This window comes from Takifugu flavidus, chromosome 16 (assembly GCF_003711565.1).
Source record: "Takifugu flavidus isolate HTHZ2018 chromosome 16, ASM371156v2, whole genome shotgun sequence".
In the NCBI taxonomy this organism is placed as follows: Eukaryota; Metazoa; Chordata; class Actinopteri; order Tetraodontiformes; family Tetraodontidae; genus Takifugu; species Takifugu flavidus.
In genome coordinates, this window is record NC_079535.1 from 9,529,851 (window position 1) to 9,555,299 (window position 25,449).

Sequence of the window (25,449 nt, forward strand, 5' to 3'; positions counted from 1 at the left end):
GTTTGTGGCGTGTCTGAACAAGCACACGCGTGCAGATTCACACACACACACAGACTCACTCGTGTGTGAAAATACGTCATGAGGTGGATCGTTTAGGCGTTACCAGCGCTACAAAACCCTACCTTAGACATCTTGGTTTTATTATCGCCGGTTAAAAAGGAGAGGTTATTGATCTCGTTCTGAACCACAAAGTTCTGCTCTTCTCTTTTAAAATTCTGGGGATGAAGGGGAAGTGGATTTCATTATATTAATTAGTGTGTGTATTTTGGAGTTAAGTGTATGAGGGAGGAACTTACATGTGATTTGCACCAGAGAATAAATATCTCAGCAACCATTCTGAAGAGCTCATTAGAATCAGCGTCTGGTTCCTTCAGCCATCTGGACCTGCAGGCAAAATGTTAACACATCAGTTTCATCTCCTCCTGGATGCTACGTCAAACCGGCTCTGCGTCTCAGAGCTTCTCCAGCTTGCCTGTTGTTGTCCACGTAGCGGATCAGCATGGGGTAAAAGGCATAGAGGTCCCTGCAGAGGACGGCGAACTCGTCCAGGATGAGCAGCTCGGCCTCCTGGGTGTCCCCCCGGCCATCAGCCTTCAGCAGCTCTTCCTCGGACACCACCTTCACCGTCTTCTTCTTCAGTTTCTCCAGCGTGGGCAGGAAGTGGCTCCTGAGCAAATCTGCACGAGCTTTGCTGATGATGGGTTGCACGTAGACTGCACGGTAGGAACACAGGCATGGAATCTCCCTTTATCACAGCAGCTTAGTGGCGTTTACTAAAGTGCTCTCGTATATAGTGGCGCACCTGCGATCCTCTTCATCCACGAGGCTTCGTCGATGCCCAGGTTGTTGTTGAGGATCTTGAGGATGTTGCCGAGGATGACGCTGAGGTGCTCCGAGGTGACGGTGGTGCAGCAAACGCTGCCCCCGCTGGACAGCGGGTTCTCCGGCCCCTTCTCCCACCAGTAGGACAGGTAGTTACACAGCATGGGCAGCACCACTTCGATGACGTGGGGCATCTCCGTGTAGCGGGCTCCAGACTCCGCCATGTCGTTGATGTCCTTCATCAGACCGTCCAGACGTGGCATCCCGGGACACATCTCCTCAACTGAGCCCGGTATGCCGAGGACTGGACGTGAACATTAAAAAGGCAGTTTGCTTTGACCTCTAATAGCTGACACTTCTCTTTTAAAAGACTTCCTCATTACTCACTGGCCCGTTCTCTGGCGCTCTTGGTATTAAAGACAGAACAGGGGTTATAGGTGTTGAGCAGCGGCTCCAGGAAGGCTACCGGCATGGCTCCAGCCAGCGTGGCGAGACACTGACCCAGAGCCGGCAGTTGTCTGCAGAGAGGAAGGCGATGAACGCTGGCCCTTTTACACCAACACCCCTCTCTGACACTGTCTTACCTCTCTACATAGATGTTTTTCCCCGTGCCCAGCGCGTACAGACTGGTCAGGATTCGATAGCAGGACACTTGGACATCTTCCACTGAGGAAGGAAGAAAAAAAAATCTGTTATCATGACTTGCCCATGTTTAGCAAAGACACTGTTAGCATGCTGGCTTTCTATACTATTGATTCCTTACAAAGCAGGTCGACCCCGAAGTGGTGCTGCGTGATGTGCTCGAACAGAGCGGTTAAAATAGGCAGCAGGGCCACGGTGGTGTAGTTGATGTTCTGAGACACGCCTTTCATCTGCGAGCGCGAGTGAGTGAACTTCCCCAGCTTCAGGTTCTCGAAGGTCTTCTCTAGGTCCTCGGCGGCGTTCTCAAAGAACGTCCGGAGCCCCAGCCGCACCAGCTCCGAGCCCGACTTCATCACCGTCCTGAGTGGAGACGACCGTGATGAATGGCTCGAACCGAGCAAGAAAGGGGAGAGCTGTAGCAACTGGGTGACCTTCGTTGTGCCGGGACCTTCTCGCCCCAGAATGGTCGCAGGCTTTAGTAATGAAATATGAGCTGTGGCAAAACAAACTGACAGCTGATAGAAAAACTTTAGCGCATTCTTTCAAGGATTGTTCGATTGTCGACGTCGGAGTAACAACATCTGCGCTAACACGATTAGTCTGTTTTAAGAGCCCATGCAATAAAGCTGCTAATTGAATTTCTCGTTGTTAAAAATAGATGTGTCCTATTAGAGGGGAGAAGTGGAAGAATGAGTCTGTGGCCACGAGCTGCAGCATAAACAAGACACAATATTACATTGCAGATTTAACCCTCATTATGCGCGCGCTTCATTAACAAACAGCACGTTGGTTTAGAAAGAATGTTATAAGCCTCCAGCAACACATGGTGTGTGTGAATAAATTTGTTTTGCTCATTTAAATGCCACAGGATGCTCTTTATTAAGGCCAGAGCCTCCCCTAAGACCGCAGAGTAATAACTCTTTAAAATAAAGCTGCAGACAGACGTGCATCTCTTCAGGGCGTGCAGATTACACGCAGGGAGAAAAAAAATAAGATGCTCCAACAATTATGAACACATAATCAGGTTGTTAGGGATTTGCGTTCGACTTGTCTTCAGCCGAGACTTCGGTGCTGCTGTCTCACCTGGTGTCCAGCGTGTGAGCCAGGATGTGCAGGCAGCTCACGATGGTGGTGGAGTCGCTCCCTGTGAAACAGCACAAAGACCGTCTGGATGAGATGGACAGGCCCACGACCACACGTTCCTGACTCAGCCCCAACAGCAAGTCACTCACTGTCCACGTGCACACACACACACACACACACACACACGGTGATAAACTCAGGTGGTTTTCAGCAGCAAATTGGACTTTTCCCAGATCAGATCTCACGGCTGCAAGAGGTCAAACCTCATTTGTATGGGCAGACCTAATCAACCTGTGTGGTTGCCGTGGTAACGCACATTCGCATGCGTTTCTGCTACGCTCGGGGTGGGGGTATAGGTAGGTTATTTGGAGAAGGTGCTGATACACGCTGGAATCTTTGATTCTGCCATGCAAGAGCTGCTCTCTCGTCCTGACTGAGACCTGTGACATCACAGATGTCTGGGCCCCATTTACAACGCCTGTCACACACTTGTGTGTAACATCGAGAGAGAGAATTAATTTTTTCTGACTGACATTGGCTAGTAAAATCTGACTGTATTTCAAAGCCAAAGGTTCATAATGCAGCCACTGGTCTGCTGTGTTTGACGTGCGCGGGTGTGTCTATGACATCGCTGGGATCTGTGGATACAGGTGGACACATAAATGGGATTTAAGACACGACATCCTTCAGGGAATAAGAGACCCTGGTCATCACCTGTAGGACGGTGGATTTTGCACATCATCTTTTACATACTTCTTTTTACGGTAAAAATCCTCAAAATAAGATTATTTTCCAAGATTTTGTCAACCTCAAGCACCCAGTTAGGCCACACTCACACAGCTTACCAAAGAGAGAAATCCTGTGTCTGACAAGAGCTGCCAGTTTACAGAACAGGCTGGAGGTGTGGAGAAGTGACAAAGGACGGAAATCAGGTTAAAAACAGAGGACTCCATTTATAGGACTCAAATGTATAAGAAGAGGAAGGAAAAGGGGAATCAGGAGGATGGTGCAGCGCTGTCAGAGGTGAACGGTACCTGGTGACCATCTCCTTCTCCTTGTTGGAGGCGTACCCGCTGCTGCTCAGGTTCTTATTGGGCGAGGAGAGGAAGTACAGACAGTGATTCTTGAAGTACTGGTCGATGAGCGGAAGAAGAACCTGAGGAACGATGGTAGGTTCGAGTGAGATCAGTCCAGCGGTAACTGTGGAACGTTTGTTAAAGTCTCGCTCTTACTTTGGCGAAAAACTTGATTTCCTGCTCGTGAGGGGATCTGTCCGTTTTGCCACTGGCTGCCATGGCCTCTACAGCCAGAGCAGGAAAACACAGATTTAGTCATGAACAGCACTGCAGGTCTCGCCTGGTCGTCTGGAACGTCAGCGTACCCAAGTGAGCGATGAACTCCTGAGCCTGGTCGACGTACTTCAGCAGCTTTTTGAGGAACTTGTAGGCGAACCTCTTCTCCATGGAGGACGAGTCCTGCTCCAAATCCTTCAGACCTCTGGAACAGAAGACCCCCGTCCCTGTTAAGACCTTCTACCACCAAGAAATGAGGCGTAAAAGGGCCAAGCGGCTGACCGTGTGATGCTGTAGCCGTTGATCTGCAGGAACCGGAAGAGGTCCTGAGCTTTCTCCCGATCGCGGGCCTTCTCCCTGGCTGTCAGGGTATCATAGGGCACCAGGAGAGGGTGTGGACCTCCTCCTTTAACCGCAGACACGCCCGTGTTACAAGGACTCAATGAGTCAGGGCTCTTTTCCCCAAAACATTCCATTTTGTGTTTATTAATGCAAAGCTAGAAACACCTGATGGAAGTCATTTATAATAACAGCGACGGGGTGAAACATGTTTACATCGGCACCGAGTTAATATATAAATTCAATCTGGAAGCGTGCAAATTTTTCCGCACTCAAACTGATTAAAGTGCCGATACGGCTGTGCGTAATGAATGTGGCCGTGCTGCGCACCATGACTAAAAAAAACGATGCTAGAAGCTTTTCTAATTGTTCCCCTTTTGTGTAAAGTAATTGCAGCTTCTGCACATTAGTTATTAACCTGAATTCCTTCAAACAATCTAAAGACATAATGAAGCCTAGAGACTCTGAATTACTCCATTGATGCTGCTGCAGCTACACAAGGGTTCCTCCACTGCACCTCGGCTGCGCCGGGTCGAAGCGAGTGCGAGGTCACCTCTAAACTAAGTAATGCAAACTTCCCAACTTCATTAGGAAACCACCTCTGCTTCCAAGATCACTCTTCTTCTTCTTGGCCCAGATGTTATGGTAATTTTCAGCCACCACCTCCACCATCCCCTTGGATGAAAGACAAAGCCAGAGTGTGCGTCAGCGCCAAGCACACCCTGATGTTTTAAACAAATCAGTAAGCTGAGGAGGCTCACCTGCAGCTCTCGGGACAGAACCACGTTGCTGGTGTCCGTGGGACTAGGATTGAAGCCGTTTGCCTAAAAAAGACATTTATTGTTTGGACTGACAAATAAACAGCAATAAACAAAAGAAGCAACCAACATTGTCCTCGGATGATACCATGCTACCGCTAATGCTTTACTTGAAATTGAGTCTCAAGTTTCAAATACAGGAGCACATTCCACTTCCTTTTCTTTCTCCCACTTGTGAATTCACCTGCGAGACCTGTGAGATCTTCCGCATTTTCTCGCTCTCCCTCTGCTGAGACATGCTTTCTCCATCTTTAGTCCTGTCGATACTCCAGCCCATCGCTAACATGCTCTTCAAGGTCTCCCTAATTGGCCATCTGTAAATTTCCTTCTCCTGAAGCAGCGAGAGAAGAAGGCGGATCAAGTCCAGCTGCTGACAGCTTTGCATCTCACAACGAAGATTTCTGAATTTCAGATTCTACATTCACCACCTTCTCCGTCAGGGATTTGTAGGTCCTGAGTTGGGGGTGAATCTTGGCCTTCTCATCTACAGAGTCTCCATATTTCCAGCCGAGAAGCACCTGAAGCACGAGCACAGAGGGTCGTACATGCGTGAGGGCGGAATGAATTCAGCTGTGCTTGGTTGAGCAGAACACTAGTTCTCCTTTACCTTTTCTGCTGACCATTTCTCATGCAAATGCTCTCCGTATTTGTTGGCAAAGTGCTCGAGTTTCTCTGGAAGTGAAACACTGAAAAGACAAGGAGTAATTAGTCATCTTGCACGTCCACTGTAGTTACTCGGCGTTACGCAACAAGCTCGCAAAAAAGAAAGTAAGATCTGGTGTCGGCCAGGGGTCTTACTTGGCGGTGTTGATTGGTTTGGGGTCAAAGTTGCCCTGAGCGTCGACAGAGACGGGCTTTTCCACAGCGGTGCTGATGGAGGCATCCACATAGTCGGGTGGTAAAGCTCCAGCTATCGCGCTGAGGCAAGGCATGGCCATCTTAAACAGCTCTGGGTCGTATTTCTGGATGGCAAAAGACAAAAATGACTGATTAAATGCTAAACACCATCTCCTAAATGTCTAACTCTAACCCTAAATGCCTCATAGCTGCATGTGTAAGTTGCGGACTAAAGTCTCTGGCTTTGGTTCGGTAGGCGAGAGCAACAGTGCGGCCGCCGGTGGGAACAACATTAATGAAGATTCCGAAGGCTGGATGTCCAGCGGTGCCGGCGGCTGTGAATCGACGGCGGCTGCGGTGATATTGATGTTTTCGGAACGCCCCGCCGCAAAGCCTTCTGTGATTGTGCACTTAGAGATGCGCTGAGTTCAGCCATGTGCATCGTCGATACGTTCCGACCATGATGTCGCGTACATAAACAACACCGAAGACCGATGCTGAAGAAGCTGATGGATTTGTTTATTCTTATTTTTATTTATTTATTTGTCGATGTTGAACGCAGCATCTAACGCGTCAGTAAGTGTGAAATCAAGAAGCGAGGGGCTCGAGCCCCTGCTCACCCTCTGTGACAGGGAGTCAAATATTCCCCAGAAGAGCTTCTTGGTGAGCAGTAGTTCGTCTTCGGATGCCGTGCCGTAGCTCCCCCAGCCCGACGGGAGACAGTAGTACTTCCAGTTCTGCTCGTAGTGGTTAGTTAGCAGCTGGAAGAGACACAAAGGTCATGACGTCTGTGGAACCTGTGGAACTCATGGAAAAAGAATATGCGACATCTTCAACTGAAAGCTGGAAACAAGTGTGTCCATCACCCTGCAGGCCAGGCAACACCTATTAAATGGCCACCATTACAGCAGTGCAGACAAAACCCTCCAGTCTGTCCTGTACTTCCTCCAGCAGCTGCCCACCGCTTCCAGAGTGTGTGTGAGTGTGTGGCTGGAGGAGTGAGAGGTTAACAACGACACATGAAAGCTGCATCTGCAACGGGGGAGCTGAGCACTGTGACGAGAACACTGTAGTTTAAAGAACAAAACGAAATAACCAAATGGATCGATCGGCAAAGGCCAAAGTGATTTAAAATGAGGAGGGGAAATAGAGAGAAGCGTCGCCCACCCTGAGAGGCATCTTGCAGTATTCCGACAGTAAGGGCACGTCAAAGACAAGGCGGCGCAGGAGCTGCTGCAGCATGGAGGGCCGGAGGTGTCTGTGAATGAGGTGAGACACAGAGATGAGAGCACCGGTGCCCCAAGGACCCCTTTAACCAGAACATCTTCAGACTCTAATCATTTGCCTTCACTGATTCACTGAGGGGAAACAGGGCACTGACCTATAATAAATGTGTGTTAGAAAGCAGGGAGAAAGAAGCTGATCTCAAAAATGAAAGAAAATAATAATATATATGTTTTTACTTGCACACAGCCAGCAGGCATTCTTCGATAGCATCTCTCTGGGCTTTGGTGAGCGAGCGGCCCTTGGAGAGGCGGTAGATAGTGTGCAGAGTGGAGTCAATGAGGGAGGCGTAGTGCTCGGTGCCAGCGAAGAGAGGGGCGCAGCGGGTCAGGAGCGGCAGCAGAGCTGATCCAATGTATCGGTTCATGGCCAGGGCCGTCTCCGTGGTGCACAGACCCTCCTTTAAGGATACATAGTCAGGTATTTTCATTAAAATTTAAACAACGCACTTTTAACAGCAGCGAATCGGATCCCTAATCGGGCTACCTGAAGGCTAACATTTTAGCATTATTACTGTGGCCATGCTATCATGCTACCAAAAGTTTATTCTACTGAAGTTCTACTGAAGCGCCATCAGCATCCATCCTTCCTTCCTGCCCTGCAACGACTTGATGTCCTAAATTATAATAATATTCCAGTCATCGCCTTGGAGAGTATATTGTGACCACGTAATATAAATTAAAGAGGGGTGGTTATTTTTCTATCTCTGGGCACGAAAACATGTGTTTTTGCATTGGTGTGAATAAATCTGAAATATTCAGCATTCTCTCCACTTAGGGCTAAATTATGGGCTGTATTATGTGTTTTTCCCACCACAGACGTGCTGATAACATCAGTCTGCATAGATAGATCCCGGAGGCTCAAAACAAGAGCGTAATCTCACAATCCCAGATGAAGCGCGTGCTAATTGTCTAACTCTGTGTTTAAGTGGACCTACCGTATCTAAAGAGGTAGCAGCTCTTAAGTCTGGGAGGAAACCCACTTCGAGGAGGTGAAGCAGGAAGCTCTGGTCCTCAATGCCGTAGACCCTGTCCAAAAACAGCACCATGGGGGCCTTGTGGTCTGGACAGAAGCTGGCTGACATGTCTGGCTCCGTCACCGAGCCATCTGAAAAACAACAGAGACGTCCTGTAGTACAGAAAATGCTCACGTCCTGTAAAAAAGTTGGAACTGTTACTACCTAAAATATTTCTCTCTGACATTAGCATGCTAAGCTAAAGGAGCCTGCCGCCTGCCGGTTGGTACCTTTGTTGATGATGGGCATTTTGAGAGGTATGCTGATGATTCCCACAAGATCTTCTGTGGGCACCAGAGAGCGCAGGATGGCACGGATACGCAGAGCTTCACCCTTCCCCTTGTTGATGAGCTGAAGAAGAGTGCATAAACAGATGCTGAAAACAGGAAATCCAAAATGAAAAGGCACAGTTCCATATCATACACACGTGCATCTCTGGTGCGCAGCGTCCCAACAGGTCGATGAGTGCAGAGTAGAAGGACATGATGGCGTTGCCCATGTGCACCACCTCCTCCTCATCGTCGCCATCAGCAGACCTGAAGGCAGAGAAGGGGCGGAGCTTGTTAAGGTGGACAGAAGTGAAAGGATGAGCAGTCTCTCGCACTGAAATGATAAATGTCTCTCAGTCCTCTTACACGTCAGAACAGACGCCGTGCACAGAACCTGGCAGGTCCAAAGCCGGAGTCTCAGAGATCTTAATGGCTTCCTTCATGGCAGCCAGTAAACCGTTTCCACCCTCCCCTCGTAGGGCAGGCCCGAAACACTCGGGGCGGCGGATGAGCAGCTTGACCACAACGCTGGAGTTCTCCTCCACACTTTCACCTGGAGAATCCAATGTGGAAGGTGAAGCAACAGCCCAGCCGACAGGAGAAGAGACAGAAGAGAGAAGAAGGACGAGAAAGAGGAGAAGACGCACCATTGACGAAGACGGCGAATCGCAGGAAAGAAAGGTAGCGCTCCCCTTCGATGGGGTTCCAGCCAATGTCTGGATACCCTTTAGCCAAGAGCATTGGACAGCTCTGGAGCCCACAGCCTGCCAGATATGTAACCACCTACGAGTACAGCACAGACAATAATCACTACGTATTCACAGGCAATTTATTAATCCAGGACAGATCAATATTCTCCTCTTACCTTTTCCAGATCTGGTTCCTCCAGAGCCAGAGCGAGGCCGTTGTTGTCCATCACAGAGGAAGCAGCCACGTCTAAAGGAGTGGAGCCTCTCATGGATGGTGACGCTAGAGCACAGGTGGAAAGCAACCGTTATTCAGTGCCAAGCGACTGTTGCTCGAACAGCAGGGGGCAGCATGCCCACTCCTTCCCAAATCCCCTGCAGCTCATCCAGTTGAACATCCTTCAGTATTATTTTAACATTAATGAATGAACAATCTTCCTAAAATGAAACTCACCCAGACCCACGCTGCTGTTCTCCAGCAGGTAGCTGAGATGGTCAAACATGGCCTTCTGGTTCTGGCGACTGATGCGGCAGAAGTAGCACAGGAAGCGGCAGCAGCTGGCCACCATCTTGGGGAAGGCAATTTCCTGTGGAGCAGCACAAACATCGTACACAGCATCCAGGTTGTTATAACAGCACTGAAAAACAAGCAGCAATTTTCAACTATACATTCTAAATCACTTCAAGCAATTACATGATGTATTTATAGGCAGCAATTTCTGACAAGTTTGGTCAGGAAATTGCCTCAGCAACATACATTTGTTCGTGTGTTTCATTAGCCTCAAACAGCCAGACATGAGCCCATAATTAGCTTTTAGCCTTAGCCCACGGGTTTCTCAGTGAGGATGATCAATATTCTGGCACATGTGACAGGAAGTAAATGCAGAAAGTGAGAAACCTGAGATTTGTCTCCTCCGAGAACATTGACCATGACCTCCATGACAGTCTCATGCATGCCCAGTATTCTCATCAGATTTGGATGCTGGTAGAACACTTTGTTGTTCATGATGTCCCTGGGAAAGAAAAGGAAGAACAAGAACACAGCTGAGTTCATGTTTGCAATGAGACCAAGATCCTGTGCGAAGGGTGGAATGGACAGACGGCCATGACCTACCCGAGTCCGTCAATCATCAGCTTCTCCTCCTCTTTGCCCATGCGGACGGACAGCAGAGATCGGATCTGTCCCAGGGAGGCCAGGAGGTTGATGGTGTCCTGGACGGAGGAGGCGCTGATGGTGTAGGTCTTCCTCATGGCCCGCAGCAGCTCCCCGATGCTGTCATACTGCCTCCTCAGCAGGCTGAACATCTTGCGGACCAGCTGCGGGTCTTGGATGTGACACTCCTGAGCCCAGCTGACCATCGTCTGTGAGATCAGCTCTTTGAGGTTGGCTGGAGAGGAAGCAAGAAAGGACAAAATACAGTTTCATTTTTTTAGTCATCAAAACAAAATAACCAGATAAAAATGCATATTTCAACCCGTCTGTGCCTGTTACTTAGATTAATGGAAGCTTTTTACATTTCCATTAATCCTCATGTTTGTTTGTTGCCTGACATCTTTACTGAAGCTCAAAACCCCAATTTTTATTGTGTCGCTCACACATCACTTATTTATATCCTCTCTTCAGGACAGGCAGCGTAAATGGAGCAATAACATATCACTACAGTTTTGACAAAACACAAGATTTCTTTGTGACAAAAATCCATTGAAGTGGATTTAATGACACACAGCATATCCTCATATGACAACAAATTGCATCACTATGTCTTCCGGGCTTTATTTACATGTCGTAAATATATGCAAATAACAAATAAAAGCGAAAAGGGACATTAATTATTCTGTATGGACCAACATTATTCTTCCGTGGCTACATTTGTTTGCTCAGTATGGGGGATCGCCTTTAGGCTCTATTAATAATGGATCAATAGCGTGTGTGTGTGTGTGTGTGTGTGTGTGTGTGTGTGTGTGTGTGTGTGTGTGTGTGTGCGTGGATACGATTGTGAGCCGGTCGGGCCTGGAACACACACTACATCAATTAAACAATTCAAAACAACCAGGACGCTGGGGCAGTTACGCAAAATGGATTTCTTTAGAACTGGTGCAATTAGGTGATTGCGGGTTTAAGACCCCCGCGTCTATACGGCTGATTGGATCTACTGGATTTACAAAGACTGTTTGACACCAGGCTGTCAATCACTGTAAGGGCCTGTGTGCGTGCGTGCGTGCGTGTGTGCATGTGTGTGTGGAGTGGGGGGGTCATCCAGGGAATAGGGTGTCATTGAAAATGAGGCTCACATTAAATATCGCCGCTTCATCATTTTCTATTTATGTAAATTTGACCTAAAGGGAAAAATGGCGCGTTACAGTTAGAATTGTCTCCAAAATGAAACCTCTTACATGCCAGTAAAACGAGGAGCCCTTCATCATTTGATCATAACAAATGAATACCACGAAGCCCAAGCAGCTTATATAAAACACACAGGGCTACTGAGATCTGGCGTAGCTGCGTTAACACGCCAGGCGAGTGTGTACAGGTGTGAAGCGCCCGAACTGGGGCTGCCACCGCAAACCAGCCGTTCAATCAGTCACCCCGCCGACGGTGCTGTGCACAGACCACCACCTAAACTGCTGTGAAGAGAATCACACGCTCCTGTATTTCATCCTGGCCTCTCCCCGGGTAATCAATGCGGTGGTCTCACGCGCTGCGCTCCAGACTCACACCAAGTCCCGGCGGGCAGATTGCCTTTCGCCATCCGCAGTCAGCAGCACTTCATTCCGCTCGGAATCCGTCCACCTGCAATTCTTTTCACGCCAGCTCTGTTTGGAAATGTGCTGCCTTGCACCGCTCTTACAGTCTGATAATCTTCCTACCGGCAACTAAACACACACACACACACACACTTTTCTTGGTTATCCTATGAAAAGACTCATCCTCAACATCCATCCATCCCTGGTTTCTATGTTTCAGTCCATTTACTGGATTTCTTTCCGAATACATAGATGCAAAGTGACGTATGACAAACGCTGAAAAGACAGTCATAGCCAACTGTCGTCTCTTCATAAATAACAGGAATCGGATTTACTTAACACACACGCACAAAGGCGTCCCTCCAAACGAACTCTGGGTACATTAGACCGTCTTTCTAATGATCAGCATATCATATAAACTTATGCTGATTCTGAATTTGATGCCTTCCAAAATGGTGGAACTAATGTCTCACAATTACCAAAAGAAAAGGATTAATCAGATAATCTGACTTTTCTGGAATGTGCCACAAGCGTGTGTGTATAAAAAGTGAATCCGCCTGTACAATAGTCCTATGGTCTGTGTGAGTAGAGAAGGCTTTTTACTGGGAGTAGCTGTATCTTTGTCACAAGCAAATGGGTTCCTTGTTCTGCTTATTGTGCTCACGTGGCTACCATTTCAGCAGGTGAGGGGTTCCGTGTAATCACCGCCTTGTTTTGTTCTTCTTCCCGAGCTGCCGACAAAAGATGCCGAGATCCTCTCTCGGCTCCGCATTAGCATAATAAAACTGAGCGAGTCTGTGCGGCACCGGCGGGGAGATAGAAGCAGAGCTGGCGGTGTTAAAGCTGCAGTTTTTAAGACTTGCTGCAAAGAACATCCATTATCAAGTAGCTGGCAGCGAACAGATGTGTGTGAGAGCTCCCCCCATCAAAAATAAGGAAAACGTTCCTTACAAACGACGGCTACAGCCATGGCACGTCTTAGCTATAGCATCGTTCCTATTGTGATGAAACCGGGGGTTTGCTCACATGGTGCAGCTTGCTCCTTCTCCGACGGCTCTTCGGATTTGTGAGCTTGGCCTTTGATCTTGTTCACCAGCATCAGGAGGCGACCCCTGATGGATGTGTAGTGCTCGTCCTGGTCTTCCTCCATAGGGATTCCTGCCAGACACAAACAGACGGCATCTACCAGAAGAGGAAATCATATTTTTAGATCTGTCTAGAATGGATTCCCCCGAGGCCGGTGCAAGTTCTGTATATTGGAGGAGTTTCTATAGAGAGGGTGCAATAAGGCCGGCGGTATTCGGAGGAAGAGACTGCCATCAGCTCGGTTGCAGCAAGGAGGGGTGGGTGATTTAATTATTTATCAAAACGTCAAAATTTCAAGAGAAATCAGAGAAGCGGTGAACTGGAACTGCTCAGAGACGGAGGAATAAGGGCAGAGCGCTCCAGCGTCAACTGTGCTGTTGTACACGCTGAAACGGGCACACGCAGAGCAGCGTCCTACCACAGTGGAGCTGCAGCTGGTTGTGGAAGTCGTACAGCTCCTCCTGGATGTCGGAGGGACACGGACAGTCATCGCCAGTGCTGAAGGTCAGCAGCATGTTGATCTGAAATATGAGAAAAGAGTGAAAATCAACTTCCTTTTTAGAGCTGCTGGCCAGGACCCAGGGTTCATTGAGCTGTACTGGTTCAGTCTGGTTTTAAATTGGTGTTTCTTGCTCTTTAGTGTAAATGGGTTGGATTGGTGGGTTCCTTAATCTCTGTGTTATGTTTTTGGGGGATTCAATCCATTATGAAGCATCACAGCCATTATGACAATCCAGAAAAGTTGCTTGTCACAAGTTACCATCAAGTGTGGATACAGGAGATGATTTCTTTATTACCAATAACACAATGGTTTTGATAGGTGCAGTGATAAGGAGGCCATTCAACACCTGCATTATACATGTTATGACGTCCCTGAACCCAAAATAGCCGCAACTTCGGTATGTGAGTGTGCAGGAGTGGTTATTTGCCATTAATGAGCCACCGCCAGGGTAGAAATGGGAGTGTGAATGGGTGCACGCAGACAGCACAGCAGAAAGAGGGAGGGGTGGCTTGTAAAATCTAAACACTTTCATATTTCAAAAGGTTATACATATAAATAGATGCAAAATATGCCTCATTCAAATGACCCCATACTTACATTTGTTTTGGGTGTTCATGTTACACCCAAAATCCAGTAAAGACAGAAAACTGAGATGAATGTGTAGTCTAAGATCTTCTATTTTTGTGAGGACTCAATTATCCCCTTATCCAAACCCTAACCTAAACCTAATTCAAACCGGAACCTAAAAACAAGTCCTGATCCTCAAACACCCTTTCAACTTGATGGGACCAGTCCCAATGTCCTCACTGTGCTAGCTAAATGCGTTTATGTACTGTACACGAACACACAGAAAGGGAAACAAAGAAACACACTGGAAATGGAATCCAGGCGCAGCTCTCCCATGCATGTCAGGCAGATGACAGAAGTTATGTAACATTTCCCCCTGATTTCCCTGCTTACATGCATCATTTGCAGCAGTGAGCCTCTGGCCTTTCTCCCTGGCTGAATACTACGGAGTCATGCACGCTTTATCGTCAAAATAACCTGATCCGACTACAGCGGCAATCGTTCTACTTTCCCTTCTGTGGCTTATTCACACCTTTACCTCCTCTAAGATCATAAAGTAAGCTATAGTGAGAACCATGATGTCATGGTCATCAAACAAAATTAGGTTCTTAATCATAAAAGAACGAGCGCTACAAGCTACATTGGTTCTCACATTTATTGGTCCACAGTCAAACCGCCTTGAGTGAGGCTCACAGAGGATTCGTTCCCACACGAGCTTCTCTAATAGATCCTTTCCCCTTTGTGCCGCATGTATAAATTTCCATTTTCAAAATAAAAGCAGGTGATGATATAAACCTATGAAATTCAGTGAAGAATGTTCCATTAGCATAGCTCTGCGTAGCATAATGAGCAATTCTAGTGTCATTTAAACTGACTCCAGTCCTTTCTGACCTGTTCCTGAGGCGGCGAGCGGAACTCCTTGGTCTTCTTCGCGGTAACGGCAGCGGACATGTTGAGGGCCAACATCAACTCGTTGTAGCGGTACTTCTGGTTGAACTGCAGCTTCGAGACAAAGTTGTCGGAAAAGGAAACGATGGCCTCGATGCGGTGCTTCAGCTCGCAGTCGCAGAAATAGTGCAGCAGCTCGCACATCTGGAAAACAGATGGGGGGGTACAAAACATCTGCGTCAATGATGCAGAAACCATAGAAATGACCAAATGATTTCATGCACACGCTAAAGATACATGTGTAAATCAGAGATGATTAAGGACATACACTCATTTTAAACTGAAGTCTATACAATGTTATCATCTCATCACATTTCAATAAATCATGCAGTTGAATGGTTAAAGGTTGCTTTAATTCTTTTAGGAATTCTGGGAAAAGTACTAAACTAGCCCAGATATCCTTGTTAGGAATCTGATGGGCGGGGCTTACTCATCGACAGCAGCCAATCAGCTTTGAGCTGACATTTAAGGGTCCGATGCTGACCAGTGATGCGGTTTCAGCTCTTACCTGTCGTTTGACGGGCTCAGGAAGTCTCTTCTCCAGCAGTCCTTTTAAAGGCTGCTTTGCCTCCTTGGCTGCCTCTTCTTCTCCAGCCTCCACTGCCTTGTCCACCGCCCCTGCGAGTCCTTCTTTATCTGTGGCTCCAGAATTTCCCTCCTCGCGCGTCTCTCTGAAGACATTCGGGTCAATCAGCAGCAAGATCTGATGAACGTCCTCGCTGGCCAGCACTCCCATGGTCAGCAGGGTGCTGATGAGCTTTAAGATAGGCACAAACTGGTACTCCACGCATCCTCCCACGGGATCTCGGATGTGGTGCCCCCCTCCCTGAACAGCCTCTGTCAGCATGGAAATGGCCTTCTCCTTCAGTGTGTCCAGTGGGACTTGAGGGCTGTAGAGATGCTGCTCCTGTTTGGTGCTGATGAAACACGGCGGGGCGAAGTTGAAGCGGGGTTTGAGGGAGGTGCTGAGCCCCACCCCCGGCGGCCGGTGCTTTTTGGTAGCGTCGAAGAAGAGGCGGATGGAGCGCGTCTCTGGTGTGACCGGGATGATGAACTCGTCTTTCATCATGAGGCGAGCCTCTTTCGCCGTCTCCAGGTGAATGCTGATCAGGACGTTGTAGCAGCCCTCGCGCAGCATGCCTGACAGGTACTGGTTGTCGATGGTGTATAAGAGCTGCGATTGGTCCAGGTGGCTGCAGAGGGCGTGGGCCACGCGGGTGTTGCCGAGGGCGCAGAGGGCACAGTAGAGCTTCAGCGTGTGGTAGTGGAACTTCCTCAAATCCTCCTGCTCAGACAGCTCCATGATGTCGACACATCTTAGACAAAACAGTAGCGGCGTGTTGATAAGTATCACCAGCGTTACTTTCTTACGACCCGAGTTATAAACAGGAGAAAGCAGGTGCTCTACCTGTTCTCCTCAGGGATATGCACAGCCAACATCTGCAGGGGTTCCACGCACTGGACCACCCAGCCGTGTCTCTCACTGACCCTGGCTGTGTCCACCTTCAGGAAGTTGTTGGGCATTCGGCTCCACAGCACAGCGCTTATGGTCTGCACGTCGAGTCGCGGGGGGCACTGGGGGACCGGGTTTTTATGCTCACTCTTGAAGGTGGCGGACGAGAGAGGCATGGCATTCTGGAGGGAAACGTGACAGAAAAAGGATGAAGCGCTGGAAGAAATCTTAATTTAATGGGCTCCGATATTCTTCTATACAGAACTGCCCCCCACCCCCCCACCCACCCACACACAATGTCACAATGCCAACGGCTGCTTAACTGATGTGGACGTCCGTTGCTGGGCTCAGTGGAAAGGCTGTTCTGAGCTATCTCATTGCTACTTATCTTCGCTCCTTCGAGCATGAAAAAAAGCTTCGAGTCAGCTTGTAAGATGGCAGAACAGTACAATTTCCACTTCAAGTGATAATCGATCGAGGGGGTATTAAATACGATATGTAATGTGCTTATCCTCTAATCCAGATACTCCTGCTCCAGATCCAAGGCCTTCTGTTAAATTAACTGCGCTCACAGGTCCACAACTTCCAGATATGACATAAAAGAGTGTTTTAATGAAATTTGCTACCTTTATTTTACCGAGCTCGAACTGGAAGAGGTTGGCGCTGGTGGGTCGCACAAACACGGCGGGGAAGAGCTTGGTGTTCGGTTCCACCTGTCACAGATGACACGACTGAATAATAACTGACCCAAACAGGAAGCAATCAGGGGAGAAAACAGAGGAGCAGCGAGAGCGAGTGACTCAAGGAGCAGCTAAACGTCATCACGCTCTCCTGTCTGTGTGTGTGTGTGTGTGTGTGTGTGTGTGTGTGTGTCTGAAATCAGCGGAACGTGTCGTCTGGCAGGATGAGTCAGCACCGAGGCCGGGCATCACCAAGTATCAGTGAAGGAGAAAATAAGAAGATTAGACAGATTTTTTTAAATTTATTTTCCAGAACAGAGTTTGAGGCTTGAAGAAATACGCGTCTGGAAAATCTTCTGAGAGAGAAGATGAACTCAAGAGGCATCCCTAATGTTTGATGGATCCAGTCGTATCCTCCATATCCTGCTGACTACCTGGTAGGAGGTGGAGATCTCCTTGCCGTTGATGGTGAACGTCACCAGGCCGGTGGCCAGATCTATCAGGCAGCCGATCTCCAGGTCCACGTTGCTGCGGCTCGAGGCGTGAGCGGCGCTGGTCGCATCGCCGCCCCAGACCATGTAGCAGTTGCTCCTCTTCACACTGTCCCAGCCCAAAAGACAGTCAGTCACTCAGAAAGCTAAACACAGCCGGTGTGCATGTAATTAATGGTTGACATCGTGGTTTCAGCTTCAGTCAGTTCTTATAATCAGATTTAAATAATCCGTTTACAGTAGTTAAAACAAAAGGAAAGTGCTGTGACTCTTTACCTCTCATGAACTCTACCGCGTTCGTCGCCCAGGGTTACCGTGACTGTCCGGTTTTTACCCAGGTTGAAGTTGTTGCTATAGTAATGGTAATCAGGCGTAACCCATCCGACCCACACGCCAGCCGGGTCCTGACCAGCAAAGACCCTAACGGAGTGGTAGTACTGAAAGGGCAAACGGGAAACTTGGTAAAGCTGGCAGGTCTTGGACCAAACAAATTTAATCTGGATGGTTACCGTAGTGATGTTACTGTAGTCCACGCGTCTGCTTTCGTCGCTGTGCCTCACAGATCTCAGGGGATATCTACAAGGCACGGTATTGTTGATTTCAGGGCGTGCAGCAGATCAACCTGCCATGTGTGAAGTGTGAGGAGGAGTACCTGTGTTTGACCTTCAGGACGTCCTCCTCGTGAATGCCGTTGACGTCTGCAATAGGACTGGATTTGAAAACGGAGTGGAACTCTATAGGCATGCTGAGACGGCAGAAGACCATGTCAGCATTGCTGTTCTGGCTCCCAAACGTCTTGTGGGAGACTTTGAGACACGGGGGGCTGTCGATGGTCCCGTCAATCCTGGTCACCTGCAGACGACACACACATTGGTCCAAACCAATTTGCCGATTTTACCTTTTACTCACCGCTATATGGTTGTGGTCCTTGGGGACGTTGACAAAAGTGGGCAAACGCTTGCTGAACCACATGGTGACCTCCCGGTTCATGTTGACGGCGAAAGGTTCGAAGCCTTCCTGAAGTCCACACATGGTGTAATACTTGAAGGTGCTGGCATCTTTGCCCAGATTCATGCGTCCCACCTGGGCCAGGCCAAGACTGCAGACTGGAATAAACCCTATAGCCCAGTTAGAGAGAGGGGGGAGAACATAAAGCCTCTGAGAAAGCAAACAGCGGGGAGGAGAAATCTATTTAGCTTTTTCCAAAAGGCAATTCTCAACCGGCGCATTAAATAAGGGTGATTTCATCACAGGGAGCTGCTTATTTTTTTTCACAGACCTGCATCATTACGTGTCCAAATGTATGTTATTTTCTCAGAAGGCTTTATTAAAAAAATGACCTCTAAATATGTCTCTCTATGACCACTTTCAGCCTCAAACAGCAGACTCACCGTCCTCGGTATCGAAGTCGGTGAAGCAGAGTTCGGAACCTTTGGTGGTGATGAGGATCTCTCCATTCAGGGTGAAAATCATGGACTTATCCTGCATGTTGATCATGCATCCCACCACGTCCCCAGCATGCCAGCAGCGCCCGAACAGGCGGCCTCCCGTGTGCAAACAGTGACCCTTTGGGCGGAGTTAAAATGTGGTCAAGAACAAGAACCGAGTCCCTCAGAGAGCAGGAAAGCTCTTTAAATCTACCCTGTATCCATCAAAGACGAAAGCGTGCGCATCCGTGCCGAGCTCCACGTCTGGTTTACATGCGGGTCGGGCCCAGCCGACCCGCATGTCTCCACCTGTCACAGCCTCAAATTCAAAGTACCATTTCCCGGTCTTTACCGCGTAGGTCCTCTCAACTCTAAAGAAGCGGACCTTGTCGACGCTGATCCGCTCCACCGTTTGACCTGATTCGGGGGGAAATTCTGAGTTTAACACCACTATTAAATTTAACGTGCGCATTGGGACGAGTCGCAGCGTGTGCGGCTCACCGCCTTCCTGGTCCGAGGGCTCAATGTTGTAACCGTAGCCAATCAGAGTGCGGATGGCCTCCCGTAGGCTGTCCCTGTTGGACTTCTTGGTGCGCTCATCCAGCAGGACATAAGGAACCAGGCGAGGGTTTCTCTTGCTCTTCAGATCCTGCAGGGAGAGGAGGCAGTCGGGGAAACGGAAGCCTGATTAACGCAGACAGCTGCCGTGTTGGTTACAAGTAAGCTGTCAATTTCCGTAATTGAGATGTTAACATGTCATTTATTGCTCCTGTACCACTCCTGTCTGTTACTTCCTCTGTTCAGTCTTCAGAGATTCTACTGGGACTACAGACAATTACAGACAATAGTTGGGTTTCACTGGAGCTAAATCGTGTTTGTTTGGTATTTAGCTTTTCCCTGAAAAACCATGAGTTTCTAACATATAGACTATTATTGCCTTATAAATGTCAAAGCATTACAACCTCCTTTCATAAGTAAATTAGATGTTATGGTGACAATCAAGCAAGACTTTTGAAACTGCAGCAGCGACACCCTGAATACATACATGCGTCTGGACTACCTGCTGAATTCCATACGTCCACCCCTGTTTGATGCGGTCCTTAGCCCACACATTGTGGGCGTTCTCCGCCAGCTTGTCCACTAGCAGTTCCTGACCTGGAGTCAGTTTAATGTCAGACAGGTCCAGTGGAGATGGCTTGTAGCCGTTCGACATCATGTAGCTACAGGCAGGGAGAGAAACAGGTGTCCATAAATCCTGTCTGAGTAGTTAACCACATTTATTGTGCTGTAAACACTAGTTACACCCCTTGGCTTTATACATTGATTTAATATTTCATATGAGCTGTTCTGCTAGAAAGTAATATATTTTACTTCATGGTAAAAAATACAAATCGCCTTGCTCTTTCAATTACAGACAAGGCTGAGCACGAGCGGCAGTAGAGCTTTTAAAACAGAAAAATGTGGGTTTCTATCATTCATTTAGCTAATATAACAACACGCACTTACTTCTTGGTTAATTTTATTTTTTTGAGAGAGTTCTCAGCATTTGGATTGACCTGAACCACGCGACAGCCCAGCGCCAGCAGGGTCCTGGGGAGGGAGAGGACATAAAGTGAGTGAAGGCGACGACAGCTACATCCGAAGACAAATGAGCCCAAAGTACAGGAAGGAAGGAGTGAACTTGGTGTTAAAGGCTTTGTGAGGGAAGTAACAGGGAAACTGGTGCGGGGCAGAGCTCGCTCTTGTCTGGTGTCGTTTGAAGAGTGTTTATGCAGAGCGCTAGCGATAATTCTCAGTGGGACAGAACGGAGCCTGCAGACTTTGGCGGGGAGACGCAACACAGGCTCCTCTTAAAATGATAGACAGCTCAGAAAGCTGTTCAAGTGAATAGGTAGAATCCCCTTGTGCATTAAACCAAATGTCTCCAAAATATAAAGATTCCACCTACTTCAGAGTTTCTGTTGACATCTGCAGGTTGTAGTTCTTCTCTGTTTCAGGTAGTTTGGAAAAGTCCACCAAGCACGGATGCTGGCGCTTATTATCATCCCTGATCTAGGAGAGAAGTCACGGAGCAACACGTTCACCATAATCCTGCTGCCTGCAGCTTTGAAGCGCGGTAACTTTACATCACGTCAGACAGGTCATGAAACACAGTTGTTTGTGTCGCTGTGAGCCAACACAGACATGAAGATGCCAACTAGAGGCTGCAGTGAGGACACAGTCTGCTGATGTAGAGAAAGAGCAACAGTGGAGCATGTTTTCTTGGGGGAGTTTAAAGATTTTAGGGCTCGGTGAGTAAAGTTGGAGGGTCTGGCAGGTTTCCAGGCTGCACCAAATAGCCTCAGAGATGGTGTTGCTGAGAGGAGGCAGTAGGACATTAGAGGTGGTTTACCAAGAAAACATGCAGGGCTGTGTGTGTGTGTGTGTGTGTGTGTGTGTGTGTGTGTGTGTGTTCATGTGTGCTCTTTCTGATGTCAAGAACTGCGCAGTAAATGCATTTCCTGGCAGCTCTTTCCCTCTCAGAATTCCATTTGCTGAACAAACTGCAAATGAAAGATTTTCATGCAAGCGGTGCCAAAAGAAAAGAATTTAAAAAAAAAAAAAAGCCTTCACAACTTTCCTTCTCGCTCTGCTTGACTGCTGCTGTAATTAATCACAATCGTGACACAACCGATGAGCATCACACAGCTACGGTGTAACCGCTCGCTGGACGTGTGCCAGCATCTTATAACTCAAATATTAAGATGTGCACAGAACCAGAAACTAATTCCTGCTGTTTTGCAATAAATTCAGGTTCCACCAGGACCAGGTTATTGGAACAAAACTGTCGTTAGGCCACATTACGCTTCTCATAGACTGCAGTTGCAGAGGCATTACGTTATTGTGGTTGGTGGGTCCTCATTTGTCTTTCCCTTTACTGTCCTCCTCCGCCTCCTCCGCCTCCCCCTCCTCCTCCTCCTCCCCCTCCTCCTCCTCCTCCTCCTCCTCCTCCTCCTCGTGCCGCACAGCTGCTACGCTCGTGTTTCAACAGGAGAAAAGAGGAGAAACTAAATACGGATACGGAATTAAAATCCGAAGGTCCCTCTTGGAAATATCCAGTTCATCGGCTTTGGCTAACACATCGACACAAAGGATTCCGCTATCTACACACCGACTGGGATGGAGCATTTACATGACTGGAATGAAAAGCGTCACGGGACATGAGGTGTGAGAGTGTTCTTTCCACTTACCCTCTGTTTTTGGCGTGAACCGCAAATTATAAAAGAGAAAGCAAGATGACGTACAGGCTTCTGATGAGTCCATTCAACAACTAATGCATTTCCACCTGCTGTTTAACTTAATCTTCTATAAATTGAAAAAAGGGTTCCACAATGATGCTTATTTCTGCAACCAACGTGAGCAAAGGTATGGATCGAGCGGAAGAGACGGTTCTGAGGTGTCCTCACCTTTCCATACGTCCAGCCCAGCTCGATTTTATTCATCCCCCACAGTTCGTGGATGTTCTCTGCCAGCTTGTCTCGGACTTTCTCCAAGTGAGGTGGCATAATAATCTGAGAGGAGGAGCAGAAGGACTGAGCTTGCTTATCTGAGTGACGGCCTATTGAGGCGCTACCGTTGTCTTTACCTGGCTGGTTTCCACAGGTGTGGGGATGAAGGAGGCCTGGGAGAGGAGCTGTGCAGTGCCCAGCAGGTCTCGCACCCCAGCCACGTCCCTCTTGTACTCTTTTACCGGCTCCACCTTCATCTTCTCCTTCGGCAACAGGGCCTCATAACACGGGGCGTAGCCCGACGGAGGCAGGAATTTAAAGTCGCCGTGTCGGCCGCCCAGCAGAAAACGCACCCTGGTGGAAGGTCAAAGGTCATCTGACTTATTTCACATGCAGCGTATATCATCCATACATCAAAAACCAATCAATGCAAGCAGGGAAAAATGAACAAACGCGCAGGTTAAGCCTCTTTCCGTCCCCGTCAGACTGTAGCAGGGACGAGTTTAGCATCTCAGGCCATCACCGTGGAGAGGCTCCCCAGCTGCCGTCCCAAAATAGCTGCTCAAGTAGTAGCAGTGACGCAACCAAAATCCATTCTGAGCCCAGACCTCAATTATTGAAGAGAGAAAGATGTCAGGTTGTCATTTTCTGGCACATTAAAACTCCACAGAGCTGCACGCTCTGTTCAGTGGGTCAGGCTCGTGTGTCGGAGGGTGTCGGCGCTCCTCCCCACAGCGGAGGGTCACAATCTAACCAAAAGATCAGTTCTCTGCATCCCTGCTCTCCTCCTAGAGGTGAAAGGTCACTAAAAATGCACATCCAGGGTAAAGTCCACTTTCCTTCCTTCAAATAATAATCAGATGGTCCAAATAATTGTTTAATTTTCAAAAATAGTTTTGTCCTCTGTATCCATGCAGTGATCTTGGTACTGAGATAATATGTTTTCACTGAATTTGATTAAGATATTTAACCGCATTGATTGGTTTCCATAAGACTCATTATGGTTATCAGCTGGCTGTTGGAGAATAAATTGATTGATCGATCTGATTTTCAATTAACTCCATTGTCAAATACAACATTGGCCTCTTGGAGTCCAGGGGCTCTGGCTTCGACTGAGACCTCCTAATGCAAAAGGCCGCTTTGCTGCATGTAGTCAGAATCGATTACGGAGGCACAGACAGACTGCTGGAGCTTGAAATTTCATTTTCAACTCTTGTCAGTCACGCTATCAGCGGTCACAACGGCAGCGGTGTGGAGAATGAAGCCAGCATATTGTTCAATCCCAACCCCAACCTGAGGTTTCCTGAACGTAGATGGGAAAGTGGAGGTGTAGCAGATGGAGTTCCATGTGCGGTGTGTGGCACGCAGGCTGTGTGTTCACGCTATTCCTGTGATTGTCCGTTTCATCTGCGTGCAGCCTTTGTGTGGCTCATTCATCATCCCAGCGAGTCTGTTCCCTTTGCACAGCACGGGCGAGAACAACAAACACTCACTTGACCCCCGCCGAGAAGCTGGCGACCGGGAAGAAGAGTCCGTCTGCGTTGAAGTTTTCAAACATGCCCTGGACGGGCTGGCCGTTGATCCTGAAAGAGATGCTGGGAGCCCCCAGGTCCAGACAGCAGCTCACCACGTCCTCTGATGTCAAAATGTGCTGGTTCAGGGAGGCAGCTGCGCGCGGGACGCGTCCTACGAAGAGCACACGCACGTGCGCGTGCACGGTGGGGTCAGTCCGCCGATCCCACTCACCTTTAATAGCTTTTTTCCATCATAATAGTTTCGACTCACCTGACCAGAGGTGGAGTCCATCGAACCCGAACGAGTAGAGGTCATCGCCCACGCCGTTCCCCCCCCAGCCCTCCCCTCCACCGGGGTAGGGAGCATAGCCTTTCGTGTTGGCCCAGCCCACCCTCAGATGGGTGGGCTCACTGGTCACAAAGTGGTCCACCTGATCGATCATCAGCTCGTAGTACCACTTCTTATACTGGGCAGAGCCCTCGCTCACGCCCAGGAAGATATTTGGTCTCATACTAGGAAATAAAACACCAGCAATCCAGTATTTTGACCTCGACAGACCAATTATTCCCCAGTTATGCATTTATATATCGATTTGAAAAGTCAACAACACTGCTGATGTAATTTTGAATTAGGGACCTTAAATCCGACCTTGCAGATGGAAAAACCAGACAAAAGCATCAAAAGATGTGATTTTCTCACCTCTGCACGACGTTGACCAGCTGGCTTTGCAGCAGCAGGTCCCTCTTGGGCAGCAGGTGATCGCAGATCAGGTTCTGATTGGTTCTCACAGCGACGCCGTTGCACACACACAGCGAGCACAGCACGTCCAGAATCTGAAACAGATACGGCAACAGATCGTCTTCGGAACAATTGATCACGCAACGTTTCTCTCCCTGGATATGAAAATACTCCCTGTGGATTTGTTATTTCTGATTTATGATCTCTTTTTCTCCCTGACCGGTGCCCTGAGGACGCCCAATGTGCAAACGCTGCACAATTACTCAGATGTTTAATAAGGGAAAACATCCAGTAATATAATTTTGACATTAGCCTTCAATTTAACCACCCTCAGCTGAGCCTGATGAGCCCAACTAGCCATTGATTTAGCATCATCTGGCTGATTTATTGATGAAAGCATGCTGCTGTGCATGCTTACAGAGGATGAGCACAAGGATGGGATGTGATATATGGATGCGCCGTATAATTAGTTCATTTTGTGTTTCTTTCAGGTAAATACGCACATTATAAAATCTCTTATCTTAAAACAGAAGATCTGCTTTCTATTAAAAAAGTAGGAAGTATTCTGTTGGAGCTGGCCAAATTTTTACAAAGGGGCAGACGTCCACCCTAGACCGGACACACACTCACGCAATTGAGTGTCTTCAGAATCCACACGCATGTTTTTAGACTGGGAGGAATCTAGAGTACCTGGAGACCTGAGGGACACGCAAACTGCACAA

General features: G+C 48.2%; 1 protein-coding gene across 18 annotated transcripts in view; it reads right to left on the reverse strand.

Moving 5' to 3' along the window:
- Nucleotides 1-25,449, reverse strand: part of LOC130540053 (ryanodine receptor 3-like) — a 65,648-nt gene that overhangs the window by 15,147 nt on the left and 25,052 nt on the right. For 10 of the 18 annotated variants that reach the window (XM_057058926.1, XM_057058920.1, XM_057058923.1 and 7 more), the window contains 53 exons: nucleotides 24,689-24,822; nucleotides 24,260-24,501; nucleotides 23,968-24,160; nucleotides 22,612-22,828; nucleotides 22,433-22,537; nucleotides 20,935-21,038; nucleotides 20,493-20,576; nucleotides 20,047-20,206; nucleotides 19,488-19,635; nucleotides 19,201-19,403; nucleotides 18,951-19,125; nucleotides 18,469-18,677; nucleotides 18,212-18,411; nucleotides 18,069-18,135; nucleotides 17,836-17,996; nucleotides 17,503-17,668; nucleotides 17,015-17,101; nucleotides 16,344-16,570; nucleotides 15,444-16,251; nucleotides 14,879-15,079; nucleotides 13,337-13,439; nucleotides 12,859-12,990; nucleotides 10,202-10,475; nucleotides 9,986-10,100; nucleotides 9,542-9,674; nucleotides 9,267-9,370; nucleotides 9,049-9,184; nucleotides 8,768-8,954; nucleotides 8,560-8,668; nucleotides 8,363-8,483; nucleotides 8,055-8,224; nucleotides 7,297-7,517; nucleotides 7,001-7,091; nucleotides 6,454-6,594; nucleotides 5,795-5,958; nucleotides 5,604-5,682; nucleotides 5,425-5,514; nucleotides 5,181-5,327; nucleotides 4,940-5,002; nucleotides 4,778-4,853; nucleotides 4,122-4,245; nucleotides 3,929-4,044; nucleotides 3,780-3,847; nucleotides 3,582-3,703; nucleotides 3,393-3,442; nucleotides 2,548-2,608; nucleotides 1,586-1,824; nucleotides 1,407-1,488; nucleotides 1,210-1,340; nucleotides 803-1,126; nucleotides 473-713; nucleotides 297-384; nucleotides 123-215 (listed from right to left, as the gene is read on the reverse strand). In XM_057058926.1, the coding sequence (XP_056914906.1) occupies nucleotides 123-215; nucleotides 297-384; nucleotides 473-713; nucleotides 803-1,126; nucleotides 1,210-1,340; nucleotides 1,407-1,488; nucleotides 1,586-1,824; nucleotides 2,548-2,608; nucleotides 3,393-3,442; nucleotides 3,582-3,703; nucleotides 3,780-3,847; nucleotides 3,929-4,044; nucleotides 4,122-4,245; nucleotides 4,778-4,853; nucleotides 4,940-5,002; nucleotides 5,181-5,327; nucleotides 5,425-5,514; nucleotides 5,604-5,682; nucleotides 5,795-5,958; nucleotides 6,454-6,594; nucleotides 7,001-7,091; nucleotides 7,297-7,517; nucleotides 8,055-8,224; nucleotides 8,363-8,483; nucleotides 8,560-8,668; nucleotides 8,768-8,954; nucleotides 9,049-9,184; nucleotides 9,267-9,370; nucleotides 9,542-9,674; nucleotides 9,986-10,100; nucleotides 10,202-10,475; nucleotides 12,859-12,990; nucleotides 13,337-13,439; nucleotides 14,879-15,079; nucleotides 15,444-16,251; nucleotides 16,344-16,570; nucleotides 17,015-17,101; nucleotides 17,503-17,668; nucleotides 17,836-17,996; nucleotides 18,069-18,135; nucleotides 18,212-18,411; nucleotides 18,469-18,677; nucleotides 18,951-19,125; nucleotides 19,201-19,403; nucleotides 19,488-19,635; nucleotides 20,047-20,206; nucleotides 20,493-20,576; nucleotides 20,935-21,038; nucleotides 22,433-22,537; nucleotides 22,612-22,828; nucleotides 23,968-24,160; nucleotides 24,260-24,501; nucleotides 24,689-24,822 (8,286 nt within the window). Of the gene's footprint in view, nucleotides 1-122; nucleotides 216-296; nucleotides 385-472; nucleotides 714-802; nucleotides 1,127-1,209; nucleotides 1,341-1,406; nucleotides 1,489-1,585; nucleotides 1,825-2,547; nucleotides 2,609-3,392; nucleotides 3,443-3,581; nucleotides 3,704-3,779; nucleotides 3,848-3,928; nucleotides 4,045-4,121; nucleotides 4,246-4,777; nucleotides 4,854-4,939; nucleotides 5,003-5,180; nucleotides 5,328-5,424; nucleotides 5,515-5,603; nucleotides 5,683-5,794; nucleotides 5,959-6,453; nucleotides 6,595-7,000; nucleotides 7,092-7,296; nucleotides 7,518-8,054; nucleotides 8,225-8,362; nucleotides 8,484-8,559; nucleotides 8,669-8,767; nucleotides 8,955-9,048; nucleotides 9,185-9,266; nucleotides 9,371-9,541; nucleotides 9,675-9,985; nucleotides 10,101-10,201; nucleotides 10,476-12,858; nucleotides 12,991-13,336; nucleotides 13,440-14,878; nucleotides 15,080-15,443; nucleotides 16,252-16,343; nucleotides 16,571-17,014; nucleotides 17,102-17,502; nucleotides 17,669-17,835; nucleotides 17,997-18,068; nucleotides 18,136-18,211; nucleotides 18,412-18,468; nucleotides 18,678-18,950; nucleotides 19,126-19,200; nucleotides 19,404-19,487; nucleotides 19,636-20,031; nucleotides 20,207-20,492; nucleotides 20,577-20,934; nucleotides 21,039-22,432; nucleotides 22,538-22,611; nucleotides 22,829-23,967; nucleotides 24,161-24,259; nucleotides 24,502-24,688; nucleotides 24,823-25,449 lie in introns of all 18 variants that reach the window. The other 8 variants (XM_057058913.1, XM_057058914.1, XM_057058917.1 and 5 more) reach the window with 1 other exon arrangement.